The sequence below is a fragment of the Aphidius gifuensis genome, linkage group LG5 (genome assembly GCF_014905175.1).
Source record: "Aphidius gifuensis isolate YNYX2018 linkage group LG5, ASM1490517v1, whole genome shotgun sequence".
Lineage (NCBI taxonomy): Eukaryota > Metazoa > Arthropoda > Insecta > Hymenoptera > Braconidae > Aphidius > Aphidius gifuensis.
The window spans coordinates 1,425,725-1,443,781 of record NC_057792.1 but is presented as its reverse complement, the minus strand read 5'-3'; the positions used below and the strand labels follow the sequence as shown (position 1 = coordinate 1,443,781).

The 18,057-nt window shown below is 22.6% G+C and overlaps 1 protein-coding gene across 3 annotated transcripts; it reads left to right on the top strand.

The window, feature by feature from the left end:
• Window positions 1-1,002: 1,002 nt before the first annotated feature.
• Window positions 1,003-11,302, top strand: LOC122856707 (homeobox protein 14-like). Of its 3 annotated transcripts, none has more exons than XM_044158484.1 (6): window positions 1,003-1,946; window positions 3,094-3,665; window positions 6,196-6,257; window positions 8,502-8,704; window positions 8,785-9,456; window positions 9,537-11,054. In XM_044158484.1, the coding sequence occupies exons 2-6, from the start codon at window positions 3,576-3,578 to the stop codon at window positions 10,370-10,372; spliced, it is 1,863 nt and encodes a 620-aa protein (XP_044014419.1). In that variant the 5' UTR covers window positions 1,003-1,946; window positions 3,094-3,575; the 3' UTR covers window positions 10,373-11,054. The 3 variants fall into 3 exon arrangements, with proteins under 3 accessions (XP_044014419.1, XP_044014420.1, XP_044014418.1); XM_044158485.1 differs by having other exon boundaries at window positions 1,005-1,946; window positions 8,797-9,456; window positions 9,528-11,054; XM_044158483.1 differs by having other exon boundaries at window positions 1,006-1,946; window positions 9,528-11,302.
• Window positions 11,303-18,057: the final 6,755 nt, after the last annotated feature.

Below are 18,057 nucleotides of genomic sequence, written 5' to 3'. Positions count from 1 at the left end.
AGTGTCATTTAAATTAATTAATTAATGACAGTTAATTATTACTTTAATAAGAGGAATATTTGGGGTAAAGTAGACACTAAGAAAAAATTAATTTTCAAAAAAATTTAATGCTGTTGAAAAAAAAAGAATAGGGCTGTAATTAAAATGTGAAATTTTTTATTTTTTAAAAATGATAATTATTATCAGTTCTCATTTGAAAAATTTTCTAAGAGTGAGACTATTTTGCTCTGAGTGTCTACCCCACATTCTTCAATCGATTAAAAATTTGTGTTATCAAAATAGATATAATAATAATAAATAACATAAATCGTAAAATAAATTTAAATCTATTTTTAAATTTTATTATATTTTAAATAACTATTGTGTTAATTTTTTGTGATTATTTTTGTCTCTATATATTAAATAATTATTATTTTATAATAATCAATTAACATTACACTATTATATTTAAAAAAGAAAAATACTTATATTATTGCAATAATCTGAGCACTTTTTTCTTCATTTTTTACGAGGCACTATGTGAAAAATATTAACCATAAGAAATTAATGATAATAAAAAACAAAAATATTATAAGCTTAATAATTCATTGTATTTATTTAATTAAAAACTAATCAATTATTTAAAAATAAAACTAAAAAATGTATTTCGATGATCGTAAAAATACGTCAGCATTGAAAATAATGTCGTTCAAGATATGGACATGTTTGGAAGTCGCTCATACAAAAGTTGACTTTATTGCGAAAGTAGCCCAACTCTCGTAAATATATTTCGTGTGGGTATTGGTAAATTTTATTATACATAAATGAATTTCAATACAAAAAAAAAAAAACTAATTGATATTAAAGTATTAACAATTTACAAATTTTTTATGATGATAATAAACAAATCTAAAAATTTACATGTAAATAGAACATCTATCAAAACTTCAATATATTTTTTTTTTTTTCTAAATAATAATCAATTTAAAATAGAAAAATATTTCAAAAAATAATAGTACACATAGCCTGTGTATGAAAAGAAAGAATGAATCTTTTATTATAAATGAAAAAAAAAAAATTATTGAACAACGAAAGAAAAAATAAATATAATTTACCTATGTAGTTTGTTATTGAGAAGATGATGTGGTAAAGTGAGATGGATAAAACCGGCATGAAACAATGTATTAAGAGAGGGAGTTGTTGTATAAAAATTGTTGATAAAGAGGGGTAAAGTGAGAGGAAAAAAAATTCTGGAACATGCTGGGAGGCTGACCAGCATGGTTGTCGATGTGGTTAGAAAGCCTTTAAACTATATACAATTTAGTCTCTCTGTTTCTCAGGTATCACACTGATGTAGTTTTTTTTTTTTTTTAAATTAAATTCATTTTTTAACTAATTAATTATGAAAATCAATAATCATTAAAGTTATTAGTGTTTAATTTACATTGAAATATCATTTTTTTCAAATCGAAATATTATTTTTTTCAAATCGAAATTTTGTTTTTCAAATCGAAATTTTTTTTCTTCAAATCGAAACTTTTTTCTTCAATTCGAAATATTTTTTCTACAGCCGAAATATTTTTTTTTAAATCGAATTATATTTGTTTTTCGAATCAAAGTCTTTTTTTGCATAAATAAAAGTATTTTTTTTATTAAAATATAATTTTTTTTCTACTAGAAATAATTTTTTTTAAATAAATTATTAATTAATTTATTTTTGTGATAGTTTTGTGTATATTTTTATGTGTTTTGTTTGTGTGGGGTCTTATTCTACCTTATTAAGTTATTTAAATTTTAAAAATAAATCCCCTCCCAAGTTGTTTAATGCAAGTGTATGCGTTGTTGATAGTATACCTCGTGTAAACGGTACCAGTTTGGTGCCAGTTGCGCGAGCGCGATCTATCTGATGCTGTATTTAAGTGTATTCATCGATCGATTATAAATTTAATCAAGCTTCTATTAACTCGGTAAGATCATTTTAAAAAAATTAATCTAATTAATAAATCACCTCAAATTAATTATCATCATTATAATTACAAATGAAAATTATAAAATATTCATTATACTTTCGCGTAATCTTTTTTTTTTAACAGAGAAATCATATTTTCTAATTTTTTTTTATTTATTTTACGCTTAATGACTTTTTTTGTGGCTAGAAAGTGACAAGTATTATGTATGAAAATATATATTATATTTTTTAATTTAATTTTCTTGACACAATGAATAAAATTAAAATACAAAAATTTTTAAAATGACTTTATAATAGACGTGACAATATTCGCTTTAGTAATTTTTTTTCTCTCACTTTTTTTATTACGCTGACGTGATTGTGTCTACAGTGAGTATTATGTTTACGTGAGCCGGTTAACATGATAATGATATTTGCAAAAGAAAAAAAAAATTGAAATAAATTATTGCTTGTGTGTATTTAATTATATAGTGATAAGAAAAATAATATATTTATTTAAAAAATTTAATTTAAATTAAATTTGATTCAAATTTTATTTATACTTAGAATTATATTTCATCTTTTATTATTATTTTTTTGCACCTGGAAAATACTGTTACAAGTTCACATATAAAATGCGTGTGTTTGAGATAAAATTTTTGCGGTCAGTTGGTGGTCAAGTACGTGTGTACGTAAATTCCTCAGGTTGCTCTCACTTGAATATAATATTATTATTGTTTGATCTTCCCGCGCATATAATGCCATGTTTTTATATATTTATACAAACATGTGACAAGATAAATAACACTAGCCTATTGCTCGCTTTTTAAAAACCAGAAAATTTAAAAAAAAAAAAATCTTTAAATACCACGAGACATTTAAAAAAAAATTTTTAATCTCAGTAAATAAAAAATACTTTTGATATTTCATTTATAATATTTTTTATAAAAAAAGAAATCTTTTATAACTGTTTATGAATTTTATTATAGCCCAACAAAATTAGAGAGTAATAAAAATTAAATTATAAAGAAAATAAAAACATATCTGTTGGGAAATTAGTTTTTTTTTTTTTTTCTTCAAATAATGTAAATAAATAAAATGACTTCTCTATTAGTATGAAAAAAAAAAAAATAGTAATCATGAATATTATTGTCTGACATTTCCAGGCGGACTTGAATAACCATCAGCAATAAAAACCGAGAGGAAAAAAAAATATAAAAATCAGAAAAGAAGAGGTCACGATATTCTCGCAGCTTGGAGTTCTTTCTACTGTTGTCTGTTGTTGCCTCTCACCTCTTTGCCTTTCATTTCTCGTTTATAAATTTACTTGTCTTTATTATTTTCCACATCAATAAGACAGTTAAATCATTAATTTTTACATTTGTGTCACATGTGCTAGTGTTTTTAAAATACAAAAATAAAAAAATAAAATCAGTGCTTCTACATGTGTATAGAAAATATTTACGACAGGTTGTGAAAATAAAAGAAAAAATAAGTGATATGATGGCCTACATGGAATCGACTATTTGCCAAGTAAAAACGGGAAAATTCGTGGACTGACTGGAAATACAAGTGCAACATAAATGGAAAAGAATTTAGAAAATAAAATATAACATTTAAAAAATAAATATATTTTTTATTTTCAAATATGGGACAAGCTTGGTGCAAGGAAAGGTCATCAAAAGCTCAAGATTCAAAGTCACCTTTGGATCGTGTGTTTTTAAGATGTGCACATCGGGTAAGATTTATTATTTTATTTATCATTAAAATATTTTTTTTACCTATATGATTTTTTTTCATTTCAAAATTGTGATTGAGTGACCATAAAGTTTGCTTAAACATCCAACAAGCTTTTATGATATTAAAAATCAGTGAGAGTTTTATAAATATATTTAATACTTTTTGAAAAATATATATGAATTTTTTTGTCATCCATTTATGGTGCTATGACCATAACGTATTTTTTATTTATTTGAAAACTTGTTGACTGATTTTAAATTGCAAATTTAACCCACGATATTTGACTGTTGCTGACACAATTTTTTTTTGGCTTTTAATATTTAGCAATTTATATATACTAAATTAAATGTTAAATCAACAAAATTCATTCACTAATTATTAACTCGAAACTATATATTTTTAAATTAACTCAAAGTCTTTTCCATCAAAGTAAATAATAAATTTTATTTTATTATAATAATACATCTCAATACTATTATTACCATGAATAAAAATAATTAATGAGACATAAAAAATAATTAACAGATACAAAAAAAAAAAAAAAAAACAATAAAGAATTAAATACAATTATTTCAACTATGTATTTAATTGACAAGGAAAAACATGAGTCAATGTCACAAGTGTAATTTGAAGATGATCTTCATGATTATTCAATTATTCCAAACAGAAAGAATAAATTTGTTTTAAATTGTGCTATGAAATTTTAATCGAATAAAAATACCAAAAATAAATAATTATAAATACTATTAATAGCATAAATAAAAATTAAATATAAATTAATTAATTTAAATAATTAATATACAAAAAAATTTACTTTTCTAATTAAATTCATTTAAAAAAATATTAAAAAAGTTAATTTTTATTTCGATTGAATTAACATGTCTATTGTAAATGAGTAAATTTTATCTATATATATATGTAGATTTGTAGTGACTTCCGGTGATTTATTGTTGATGTAAATTGCATACGAGAAATCGTTGTGAAGCCTGGGTAAAGATAAGACAGAATAGAGGTTTGGCCAAAGACCGGAAATCATTGGATGGATGTGTATAACTATAGGGCCTTGTAGATATTCTTCAGGGTATCAAACAAACTGCATACAATATTACACACCCATACACACAATTTCATATATATATATTGTGAAAATATTTGTGTGAACACACTTGTATTCATTATATACACATTTACAATCTCATTCTCCTCTTGTTCCCAATAAAGATAACGGAAAATTGAGTATCGAAATTAAAAACCTGTGTGTTCCATTAATACACACAAATACCTTATTAATATAAATTTAAAATATATAATAATTATAAATAGTATATCATTTTACTTTCTTAATAACAAATTCAAAAAAAAAGTGAAAAAAAAAAAATAATTAAAATTTAAAATATATTTAATCAAGTGATATGAATTTTTTAAATTTATTTTTAGAACAATATTTAATTTTAAAAAAAAAAATATTATTGTGCAATAACTCAAGGTTACAGAGAGATAAATTAACAACTCAAAATTATCACATATGTTATAATTATTAATAAAATATATTGTCAATTACTATGACCATAAAACATGTGAAAAAATTATTTTAATATTTTTTTTTTTTTTAGTGTACAATGTACATATGCTGTAAAATTAAAATGTAAGCATTGGAAAATTTTTTTAAATCTAAAGATATTCAAGGTTGTTGTTTACATGATTGAATAATTCACTCACAATGTCAGGATGTTATATAACTATGACGAGTTATTTGTGAATAATAAAATATACATGTAAAATAAGAATAATAATTTTTTGTTAATTTTAAAAAGCACTATTGATGATTGAGCGACAAGCATAAATAATTTTATTTAAATAGTCATATAAAAAAAAAGTATTTGTTGTTGTTAATAAATAAAATTGCAAAGCAATAAAATTAACATGCAAATTTATATGATATTATATTTAAAAAAGACAATTTAATTTATTTAATTTACGAGTATCTATATTGACATAATAGAAAAATAATTACCTTTATTTCGACATGTCGTTAAACATTAATCTAGAAAGCAGTCATTTTGAACTAATTTGAATAAATATATCATCAAAATTTATCGTTAAAAAAATGTGTATATATCACAGTGATATGTATAAAACATCGTCATGAAAAGACATTTAAAAATAACAAGAATTATTGTTATTTGTTATTACTATAGGTCACTCATTTGTCATTGGCTCATTACTCATTCAACACATAATCACTGTTTTCATGTTACTCAGTTAAAACAAAAAATAAATTTATTAATAAAAATTGACTATTAAAAAAAACAATAAAAAAAAACAATAATTACATGTATCATATAAAGTCAAACAAATTATTGAAAAAAATAAACATAAAAAAATTAATAGTGACAATGATAAATTATTTTTGTTTTTTTTTATTAAATAAAAATAACTATAAAGTTTTTTTTAATCGAATTAAAAAAAAAATAACATTGCTTATCAACATGTTGTGTAATTTAAAAAATTTAATTTATTGTTTGCAGTTGTACCCTGGGTTGAAAGAAGAAGGCTCGGTGTTGGGTGGCGCGACACAAAGAGTTACCAGGTAACTATTTATTTTTCTAATTAAAAATTTTTTATAATCACATCAAGTTATGAATACAAATATTTTTAAATAGTTACGTGATATAAAAATAAAGCTAGTTTTTTATATATTTATTTTAATGTTAATTTATTATTTAAATAATTTATTTTAACAATAAAAAAAAAATAATTTAAATAAGCTATATTCTTTTCGACATTGAATAATAAATATACCGAGTTTTTGTTTAAAAAAAAAATATATATATATGTATATTTTTATTATAAAATTGAGGTTTAAAAAAATTTTTTTTAAAATTGTTTTTGTAAAACAATCCCACTTGGTGCAATGTTATGCAATTCTTGGACTCGGTGACACGACCACGCAGTGAAAAATAAAAAATACTAAATAATAAAAAAAAATAAATAAATTTTATTGTCGAGGAATAATTTACCACGGTATTAAAATTACGTTTACTGGTAGATGATAATTTAAACCAAGAACAATAGAAAATTTATTTTATTTTTTTATATCCTTGACAAATCGAAGGACATAAACACGTACGGTATATAATTTACTTTTTTCAGTGGTTAATATTATTATTTTTATCACTCAGTATTTTGTCATATATATATTTTTATATTTTTAAATTCAATATTTAGTTTGTTAAAAAAAAACATTAAAGATGTGAGTTGAAAGATTAAACTGAGCCAACAAAACCATGTCTGGTTATTTCTGGTTTTTCAATGTTTCCATAAATGGTTTTGTTTTAAAAGTCAATGTTGTCATGATCAACTCTTTATTGCAATTTCATTAAATATGTCAACGCCCCCCGTATTATCATTTTACAATTCTCAGAACCTTGATTTTCTATTTTACAATTTTTTTTCACATCGCAAAAAATAAATAAACTAATTTTCTATTAATTTCAAAAAATAATCAAATAAATAAAATACATGCTTTAGTTTTAAACTTTAATAAAAATCAAAAACAAGTTTCATTATTATTATTATAAAAAAATTTACATTATCCTCGGAGATCAATTTTAATTCAAGTGTTATAATCAAACTTTTGTATCTCTTGACTTTCGAATTCCCGCGTGGGCCCACAAGTTGTTTATTTTTTTTCAAGTGACAAATTCATAATAATAAAAATAAAAATCAGATATAACTCTAATTTCCACCCCCTCGTAAATTAACCCACACAAATATCATTCAAATAAAAACCCAATCAATCAAAACCCCACGGAAATAACCGCAATCAAAATTCTCAATAAAAAAAAAATATATAAAAGAAAAAATTCTGTACGAAATAAAAAAACAATATTTTCCATCAAACATAGAGATATGACAGCACCACTACACCATGTGTATATAAATATAAAAATTTGCATAGTTAAAAAAAATCTATAAAATAAATTATATTCATTTCGATATGAATAAAATTGACAAACATTATTATTTCGATTGTTTCAATTTTTTCAAATAATATTTTTTAAAATAAAAAAAATAAAATAGATTAGTTATATTTATGAGAATATTATACATTAATTTATCAATATAAAATAAATTTTAAATTTACAGGTAGTTTATTTATAGAACAAGTTGAATAAATACGCGTTAGAATCGCGTGCACTTTAGAAACATACAATGTTACGCGGTGCATATCGCGATTTACACACGACATGTGTAATATATATATAAAGTATAATCAAAAGAGGAAATAGTCATACACTTGAAACTACAATTTCTCTTGCTTTGTCCTATCCACCACCTAACATCCCTCTGTATTTCACTAGTAAATAATCACACACAATTTTCTAATGTTTTATATTACGTTTGAAAAAATAATATCTTTACTATCAGCTGCTCATAAAAATAAAAATATATATTCTACCTGTATATAAATTTAAAAATAAAATCAATATGTTATTTTTTTTATTATCAATATTTTAAAAAGATATAATATTATCATAAGTAATTATTTTTTATTTATTTCTCTTTTTCTATTCAAATTATCGTATTTTTTTCGAGGTAATTACTAAGATGTTGTAATTAAAATGAGATAAGTGTTATTTCCGCATTAACTTGGGAAGATTGATGAGAAAGTTTTGTTGAAAAAAAAAATAAGAAAAGACTGTACAATGGATGAGAATATATATTTTTTTTTCCTTTATTATTGGGTCAATGTTAAATGGAAAATTAGTCAAGTAGAAAATGTAATTATATTTAATTATTAATGAGTATTTATTTGATTATTTTTTGATAGTTCAGAGATTGGATATGCTGGATCACCATCTAGAGATATGTTGACAAGAGGAAGTAGTATTGATTCTGTTGATCGACCATTTCAACCAAGTGATTGGGTTGATGTTAATCTTGAAGTTCCAAATACACCAAGAGCAAGTTCAGCTATGACTAATCGAACATTTGATACAACTATTTATCACACAACAACACCATCATCAAGCAGTGAGTCCTGATAATAATATAAATATTCAAAATTGTTTACAATATTTAATTTTATTAATTGTATTTTTTTACTTTTCAAGCAAACTTTTTAGGCTGTAATTTAAAGAATGCCACACCAGTACCTCCACCAAGAAGAAAAAAAAAAATTCGAGATAGGCCATTACCACCAAAACCAGATGAAGTATCACCATCATCAGACAATAGTATTGAGCCACTTTATTCATCAATAAATAAAATAAAAAATAAAGAAAAAAAAAATAATAATGAATTTTTAAAAATTAATGGTATTGATAAATCAATTCCAAGTGTTGTTGTTTCTGGATGGAAATCAGATGAAAATATATCTAGTCAACAAAATGATTCAATTATTAAAAATGGCAGATTATCAAGTACAGTTAGTTTGCCAAATTATGATGAATTAATAACATCAAATAAAATTACCAATCAAGATACATTGAGTTGTGATGAAATTGATGATTCAATTGATTTGAAAAATAAAATAATTCTTGATAATAGAAAAACATCAACACCAATCAAGAATAATAATAATATAGATGAAAAAAAAAATGTCAACAATGATGGATGGTTATTAAATGATAATAAAAATATTTGTGAATCATTAATTTCTGATTCTGTTGAAAATAAAGAATCAAATGATCAATCAGATGTTAAATCAAAAGTTCAAAGTTTTCTTGTTTCAGAAGGTTCAAAAGATGATTTATTTTTTGATGCTGAAGATACAAAAAGAACATGTGAGTTTTAATTATTTTAATGATAAATTATATATTTTTTTTGAATTGATATTTGATTTAAATTTTTCTAGGCTCATTAGATCGTCATAAAGATCCAGAATTAAAAAAATTTACCCAATTAAAACGCTCATTATCAAATGACAGTGAAACATTTGAAAATTTTGAAGATAAACGTTTAAGTATTGCACCATCATCACAAACAGATTCAACACCAAAAAATTTAACACGTTCAATATCTGAAGAATCATTTCCAAGTGTATTAATGGAATATCAAGATGATTTTTTTGATGAAAAAATAGTAAAAGATACTAAAAATGAAATAACTAAAATACGTGAAGAATTAGAAGCTGTTAAAAATGAAGTTAAAACACCATCATCAAGTCCAGAGCCAATAATTAAACCAGATATACAAAAAAATGATTCTTCATTATTATTAAGTGTTATTAATAATAATAATGAAAATGAAGAAAGTAATTTAAGCTCAATGACACCAAGTTTAAATGAACTTGAAGCAGCATTATCAGATATGCTTGAAAAAACAGATGAACATGATAATTATAATATTGATAATAATGACATTTATGAAACACCAAATGATGTATTATTAGAAAATCCAATTGAGCCAAATATTGTTAAATTAATATCTGATAATAATATTAATGAATTAGTTGATATTGATTTAAATAACGATACAATTGTCAATGGTTTTACAAAAACAATACCTAAAATTCGTAGCCTCGATAGAAATGATCATTTACATCCACCGGAAAAACCAAGTAGATTACTTAGAATTAGTCTTGATTCATTGGTTAATAATGATAAAATTCCAACACCACCAAAAAGAAAAAATCGTAGTTCAATTGGGTTCAAAGAAAATTCAAGTCCTGAACCATATCACAATGACAGACTGATTTAATAATCAATAAACATTTTAATTTTATGATTTAAAAAAATTTTCATTCAAAAGTTTGTCTATTTTTTGATTTTAAATAAAAAAAAAATTGTTTTCTTATTTTTCTATCTTTGTCATCAACTTTAAGATAGATAGAAACAAAAAAAAATGTATCAAAACTTTTGAAATGTTTGAAAAACTTAAATAAAAAAAAAATAAATATTCACCAAACGAAGTGGCATTTTCACGATCACGTTGGTAAAGCTGAAAATGTTGAAAATGGTTTTGAAAAAAAAAATATAAAAAATTGAAGATTGGTTGTGCATAAAAAAAGAAAAAAAAATAGAAAAAAAATAAAAGACGTATACATGAATGTTTCGTCAAGTCGTTGAGTCTTCAACTTGTCAAGTACTTGTGAGAGTAATCGGGTAAAACTTTTTGACTTGTGTATATCCTGTATATCTGAGTGTTGAAAAAAAAAAAATATACCAAGTGCAAAGTGTACGTCTATACCCACAAACTTTATAACGAACATATGCTATCAAGTTGGGTAAAAATAAAAAAAAAATCTACTCCAATTTCTTGATTCATATCCTTTGGCTAAAACCTGATGAGCATAAAATATAAAAGTGTAAATTTATCAATTCAAATAAATATTTTTCACAAATATTTATCACTTTTTAAAAAACCAAATAAAAAATAACATAAAGAACAATTAATTATTGAAATAAAAACAATCAAAAATACAAAAAAATTATATCAAACAAAATTTTTCTTTATTGATAATATTAATATTTCTCTATGTATTTATTATAAATAAATTTATAAATTATCATTAAAATAATGTGTTAATTTATCTAAACAATAAAATATATATATTTTTATGTAAATAAATTTACATGAATAAATAAATTAGTACTTAATTAATAAAATAAAAAATACAAAAAAAAAAAATTATCGAAATCGAAATCTTTTATTTCAGACAAAATTTCATTTATAATAATAATGTTATTATAATTTTTATTTTTCGTAAAAGAAAAAGAAGGATGTAAAAAAAAAAAGTATTGGCTAATACTGGACTTTTCTATTACTTTTTTAATTATCTTTGCCTCGCAAAAATCTCTTCCTATCGTTAACGGACCAGTCTTAATCGCTTTAAGAATTACCCCACCATCCTAATTCACCCTTGGCTATATTGCTTCCGCTTTTATTCCCCATTCTTTTATAAAAATCAGTTCAACCCTTTTCCATAGTTTCTTCACCAAGTGCAAAAAATTACCACCAGAATGACAAAAGAAACAAGTCAAAAAAATTAAAACAAAAAGCTGCAAATTTTTTTGTTGAAAAAATATTAAAATATTTGATAGATATTTTATTTATTTAGTTTAATATATTTTTTTTGAAAATTATTAATCAGATTTAAAATTAAAATTAAATAAACAATAAAAAATAAAAAAAAATACTGTCGAAATTTAGATAGAAAAATAAAAAATTTAATTAATAATTTAAAAATTTTTTTAGATAATATTTATTGAGGGTTTAAATGTGAGACAACTTTTAAACAATTTTCTGTGTTATAATAATATTTCACGAGATTTTTTTTTCTATGAATAAAAAAAATAAATAATGATAAAAATATATATAAAAAAAAAAGGTGAATTCAGATAAAACCCTCGAGTCTCGACGACGTTTAAATGTTGAGGCATTTTATCGTATAACTGAGTAAAACTTAACTCGTAGAAAGTTTGTGGTATCCCAAAAACATCATGGTATGGTGATCTTGGCGGTTATTCAAGAAAAGTAAATGACTTGTATAAAGGATTGAGAAACAGACCAGGACAAATGTAAAATAATAAAAATATATAACAGTATTGCAGAATAACTGCTTGTTTTTTTGTATACAAAAATTTTAAGGATAAAAGTCTTTCAACTTGTTGTTGAATTAGTGAATAAAAAAATTAATAAATATATTTGATAAAGACCTTGAGTGTTTCTGACACATCAATTACTAAATAATTGAATTAATTTTTCAACGAGTGTTATGAATTTTTTTCAATGTTTAAAAATAAATATTGTTTTGATTTTTATGACTCAATACAACCTCGCTGTATTTGATAATTGAGAAAAACAATTTGACAGACTGATATATAATAGATACTATTTATAAAAAATATCTATTCTAAATTTAAAACAATAAGCTAAATGAAAATTGTTGTTGAATGTTTTTAAAATTTTTTTTTTTATATTAGCAAATTTAAAAAATATAAATTTGTATTTTCATTTTTAATATATAATAATTCAAGTATATTTTTTTCACTTTAGCTATTTTTTTTCTAACCAGAATACTCCGTTTAGAAATAATTTGAGTAGAAAATTTATGTGCAGAATATTTCAGCTATAATCACAAAAAAAAAAAAATTAAATAATAGAAGAAAAAATTGTTTAAATACTAAAGTTTTTTGAATTTTAATTATTATAAATTAAAAAAATTGTTATACAAGATAATATTATAAAAAAAGATAGATATACTTGGTTTAAACAAAAATGTTAATACATTTTAGTCAATGACTTTGATAAGAATTGAGAAAATGTACAGTTGGTTACAATAAGACTTTAGTTTAATCCTTGAGTGTGGTAAGAGTCGTTGTATGAAGTTGTATGAAGTTGCCCCAAGCGACTGATCAGATATAGAACCCCATGGGTTTCATTACACATATAAATATCTTTTTCTTTTTTTTTTTCAATTATATGTTATTTCAAAAAATAACAATATCTAAAAGTAGATAATAACATTTTCTCAAACACTTGTATATGAATATCAAGATTGAATTAAAAAAATAACAATAACTATTTAAAACAAAGCAAAAAAAAATAATAATTAATAAACTAAAATTAAATATAAGAAACGGTAAATTAAATTTAAAACTATAAAATACTTTTTGAAGGATTTCAAGGTGGGGATGTGTGCAACACACATCCCCCATGCATACAGATAGATAGTAAAAAAGGGGAGGAGATTGAAAATTCCTGTAATTTTCTCATTCAACGACGCGTTAAGACAAATTGCCAGGTTTTGCGCGGTCACATCGAAAAGGGTTAGGGAAAATAGGTAAAAGGGGTGTAAAATGAGAGTAAGAGAGAAGGAGAGCAAGCGAGAAAGAGTGAGAGCAAGTTGGCAAAGAGGGATTTAACAGGGGGTTGGTAGTATTCGCTTAGTAAATTTATGGAGTCGAGCAACTATTTAGATAGACGGGATTCAAGCTGCACATTGTGGGGTAATTTTATTTTTTTTTTATTTTCTATTTCTCTTGTACATACAACTTTTATATAAATATACAACAAATAAAATAAATAAATATATAATGCCATTTAAAAAATAAATTCTCATTAAAATAAATAACAATTTAATAAAACTTTTTTTTTTCATTATTTTATGTTTTTTTTTATTTTAAAAATTTTATTATTTATATATCTTTAGATTGTGGGATAATTTGTATATTTTAAAGATAAATTCATCAGTGAATAATGAAAGTGTGATTGTGGTGTGTATTTAAAAGGGTATAGTAGTTGTATACCACAAAGAAAAAATAAAGAAAAAAAAAAGCAAAAAACTTTATGATCCCAGGTTGGTTTGAAGATTAAAAGACATTTTAAATTGTACAAAATACAAAGTTGATGCTTTTAAGTCTTTGCTATTCTGTATTACCCAATTTAAAGTGTAAGTTTGTCTCTGTTATTTAGAGTAAAATTGCAGTGTATCTGTACTATACTACTACCTACTAATGGCAAAGTCCAAAATGGCATAGAAGATTAATTTTATCACCTACAATAAGCCGCTTGGAATATATAGTCTGCAGTCATTTAACCTTTAAATCTTTTTAAATAAGATGAATATATATATAACAAGTTGATATCATGGTAATAAACTTTTCACTGACTTTTCTTTTTTTTTTTTTTTTATTTATTAAAATTGAAAAATTCTTTATTATCATATTTTTTAATCAATAAAAAAGTGCTGTAGTTTTTATTTTATTTTTATTTTTTGTTTTTCAATGAAATTAATTTATAGACGTTTTTAGTTGAATTATTAAATATTATTAGGAAAATTGAGTGTTTATTTTACACGGAAAATTTGAAGATAAAATTGCAAAACAAAAAAATAAAAAAAAATAAAAATGCATATAGTATTTAAATTTTTCTTCTAGTCTAACCTATTTTTTCTGAAATTTAATTTTGTTAATAGTAAAAAAGCTTTAGTTATAATAATATTTTAATCGAAATTATATTTATAAGGATAAAAATTTCTATCGTATTCAGGTTACGGCTTGTGGTTGAGAGCAGCAAAGCTGCCAGCCACGGATGCGGGAGGACCGAGTTCAAAAACCGGCCGTCGCAATCCGTAAAGCAAGACTGAAAACCCATTAAATAAATATACATATAAAATACAATCAAAAGAAAAACGTACTTGCAAGATACGCAAATAAATTTTTTGATGTATTGTAAATTGTTTTTTTTCTATTTTATTTAAAAAAAAATCAATTTACAATAAATAATTTCGTTGTTTAATATATTTTTTTTTTTTTTAAATTTTGTTTTGTAATTATTTTATAATTTAAAAATATTACTATGGATGAATAAAATAATATAACAAAAAAAAAAGTACTATTCAAATCTTCATTAATTAAATGCTCTAAGTTTTAAAATTTTTATCAAGTAAAATTATTAAATATAATTATCAAAAATAGACAAAAAACTTAGAAAGATAAATGTTTTTAATTTAATTTAAATAATGGAATATTTTTCTTTTCTATTTAGATATTTTTTATATTCAATATAAAATAGTTTCAAAGAGTTTCATGCTACACAATCTCGAACGAAAAGTATAAAAAAATATAAAAAGAAAAAAAATAACACTGATAGTACGTGAGATGAGATAGATCATAGACTACGACAGAGGCATAGAAAAATTCCCCAGAGTGGTTCAGATAAAAAAAAAAATATGAATAAATTTTTTTTACTATTGAAAGCTACAAAAAAAAATTCCGATGATGATAATAAGAAAAAAAATATATAGTAAAATACGAATAAGAAGAAAAGTCATAACGATTTTGAGGCTGCACGACACTGCTTTTTTTTTTACTTTTTATCTTGTATTTCTTTTACTTTTCAGACTTTTTACTTCCGGTTTTTTATGGCTGCACATTTTCCTTAAACTATGCCATCAACTTTTTTTTATAATTTTCTTTTTTTTCCTATTTTTCGTGGTAAAACTTTAAGAATAAGCCGTCGAGTTCAAAGATCACGATAAAGAACAGAACAGATATGAAAATAAAAAGAAAATAATAAAAAAAAAAAATTAGTAAATTGAAGTTGTGCAACTGAAACACACAAGTTTTATTAAATTAAATTATACAAAAAATATATTTACGTTTATTGGTATTACTTCCGGTCTTATCTAACGTATTAATTTTTTTTTTTTCTGTATAATGGCTAATGAAATTATTTATAACAATTTTTAATTGAATCAAAATTACAACATCTTAAAAAAATAACAAGAAAATATTTTACAAATTGATAAGAAACGAATAATTCTCGTCGAAAAAAAAATTTAAAATTAAGAATTGTTCTAAATTGATAACGTTACTGAATTGTTTGTAAAATTTAAAGTCTCAAAAAATAAAACACAAAGATATTTTTAAACTTTTGGTAAAAAAAATTTCAATTAAAATAATTAATTTATATTTTCATGATAATTTTTATTAAACATTGTTATTACTCAATAACACTTTACACAAGTTTCAAATAAATTGCAAAAGAATATAATGAAAAAAAAGGAAAAACTATAGAAATTTTAATTGTAAAATTTTAACAAAAAGTAAGTGTGTTGTTTGAAACAGTATAAACGTGCTGGTGGTTATCTGCAAGAGAAGTGCATTAGCTTTTGTTTTGTTATTTAAAAAAAGTAAATAAAAAAATTGTCTTTGTGTATGTGTATGTATAGTTTGAGAATAACTGTATTTATCTGAATAGAAAATAAACAAAAAAAAAGAGTAGGTAACTGGACCTGTGGGAGAGTCTGAGAAAATTGAAGACAACGTTCCACTATGCCCCGTGGGTTTTGTGGATTTTAGCTATACACTATGTATACAGTATCAGTGCAAACCTACCCAAATAAATGTACAACTTTTATAATTCAACTGTCCAACATTATTTCAATCTCAAAAAAAAATAAAAATAAAAAAACAATCAAAATTCACAGAATAAAGTATTGTTTTATTTAGAGTGTTGATAAATTGTTTAAATAAATTATTCATAATTAAAAAAAAAATATTTTGAAATTTTAAAATTGTGTTTTATCAAAATATCTTTTTTCTACTCATTTTTTTTTATTTATTTTTTTTTATTTTTGCATGTTTAGATTTGAGTTATGCTATCATACTTTACGTGACTTTATCACTGTTTCACTTCCTCTTTTATTCATCTTGATGTCATTCAGACTGTATCTGTTGCCGTTAAATATATATATATATATTGGATATATATCCTGAACACGCAATACATCCTGATGGTTAAAAACTTTAACTCTTAATACCATACAACTTTTACATGTATCCCTTAATATTATTTTTTTTTATTTTTATCTATAAATGAGAAAGAGTATGTGGATAAAAGTTTACTGGAAATATTTATATTTCTTTGTTTATATTTTATCTCATAGTGTGTGCACATTTCAGTATTCGCAGCACATTTAGTCTGACTAAATCTAGGGATGTACTACTGAATAGCGACACCCCTTATTTTGTGGTATATAAAACCAGGTTTTTATTTATTATTTTTTTTTAACGCGTGTTGCATCCTTGCACGCATAATAATTTCTTTTCACTGGCAAATTTTATATATTTTCTTTGTGTGTATATATTTTCGTTTTTTATATTTATTTTCTTCTTGATATTTTATTACTTTTTTTAAAATTGTAACACAATATTGCCTTCTGCTTTTCTTTATACAAAATATATTTCTTTGTCTTCTATTTATTTATTTATTTATTTTTATTTAAATAAAATTATACATAAATATAAAATCAATAAAATTTGCTTTTGTTAATAAATTTAATTATTTATTTCTTTTAAAATTTATTTTATATGACTAAGATAAAATATGGATTATAATATTTTTATTAATCAAGATGTTTTTTCTTATAATATTCAAGTTTTTATGAGAAAGCTTTTGATGTTTTCATTATATTTTTTTTATTTCACAAGATGTAATTTTTTTTTTTCTTATTTATTATTTTCAATTTGGTAATATTGCCCAAGGGAGATTATTGCCTAAAGATAGAAAATTATTGGAACAGTCTGGAGTTGACTGAATGTTAATTAGAAGCTTTTCAATCGAAATTTTGTCCTCTTCTTTTTCATCTTAATTTTCTGCTTATATTTTACTTTATACTTAACTTTTATATTATCTAAAAATATTATCATTATTACTGTTATGTATTTACTTTTTTTGCTTTAGCAATTGTTTGAGTCACCAGAATTATCCCGACTATAAAAGTCAGATAATTATAATGTACCACTACGTAATAAGGTAATTTAAACGCATGAGTTTTAATACACACAGTGTGCTCACATAATATAGCTTTTTTATTATTTTTTGTTTATATATCAAAAAAATATATATAAAAAAAAAAGTTTTTAATTTTTTTTCTT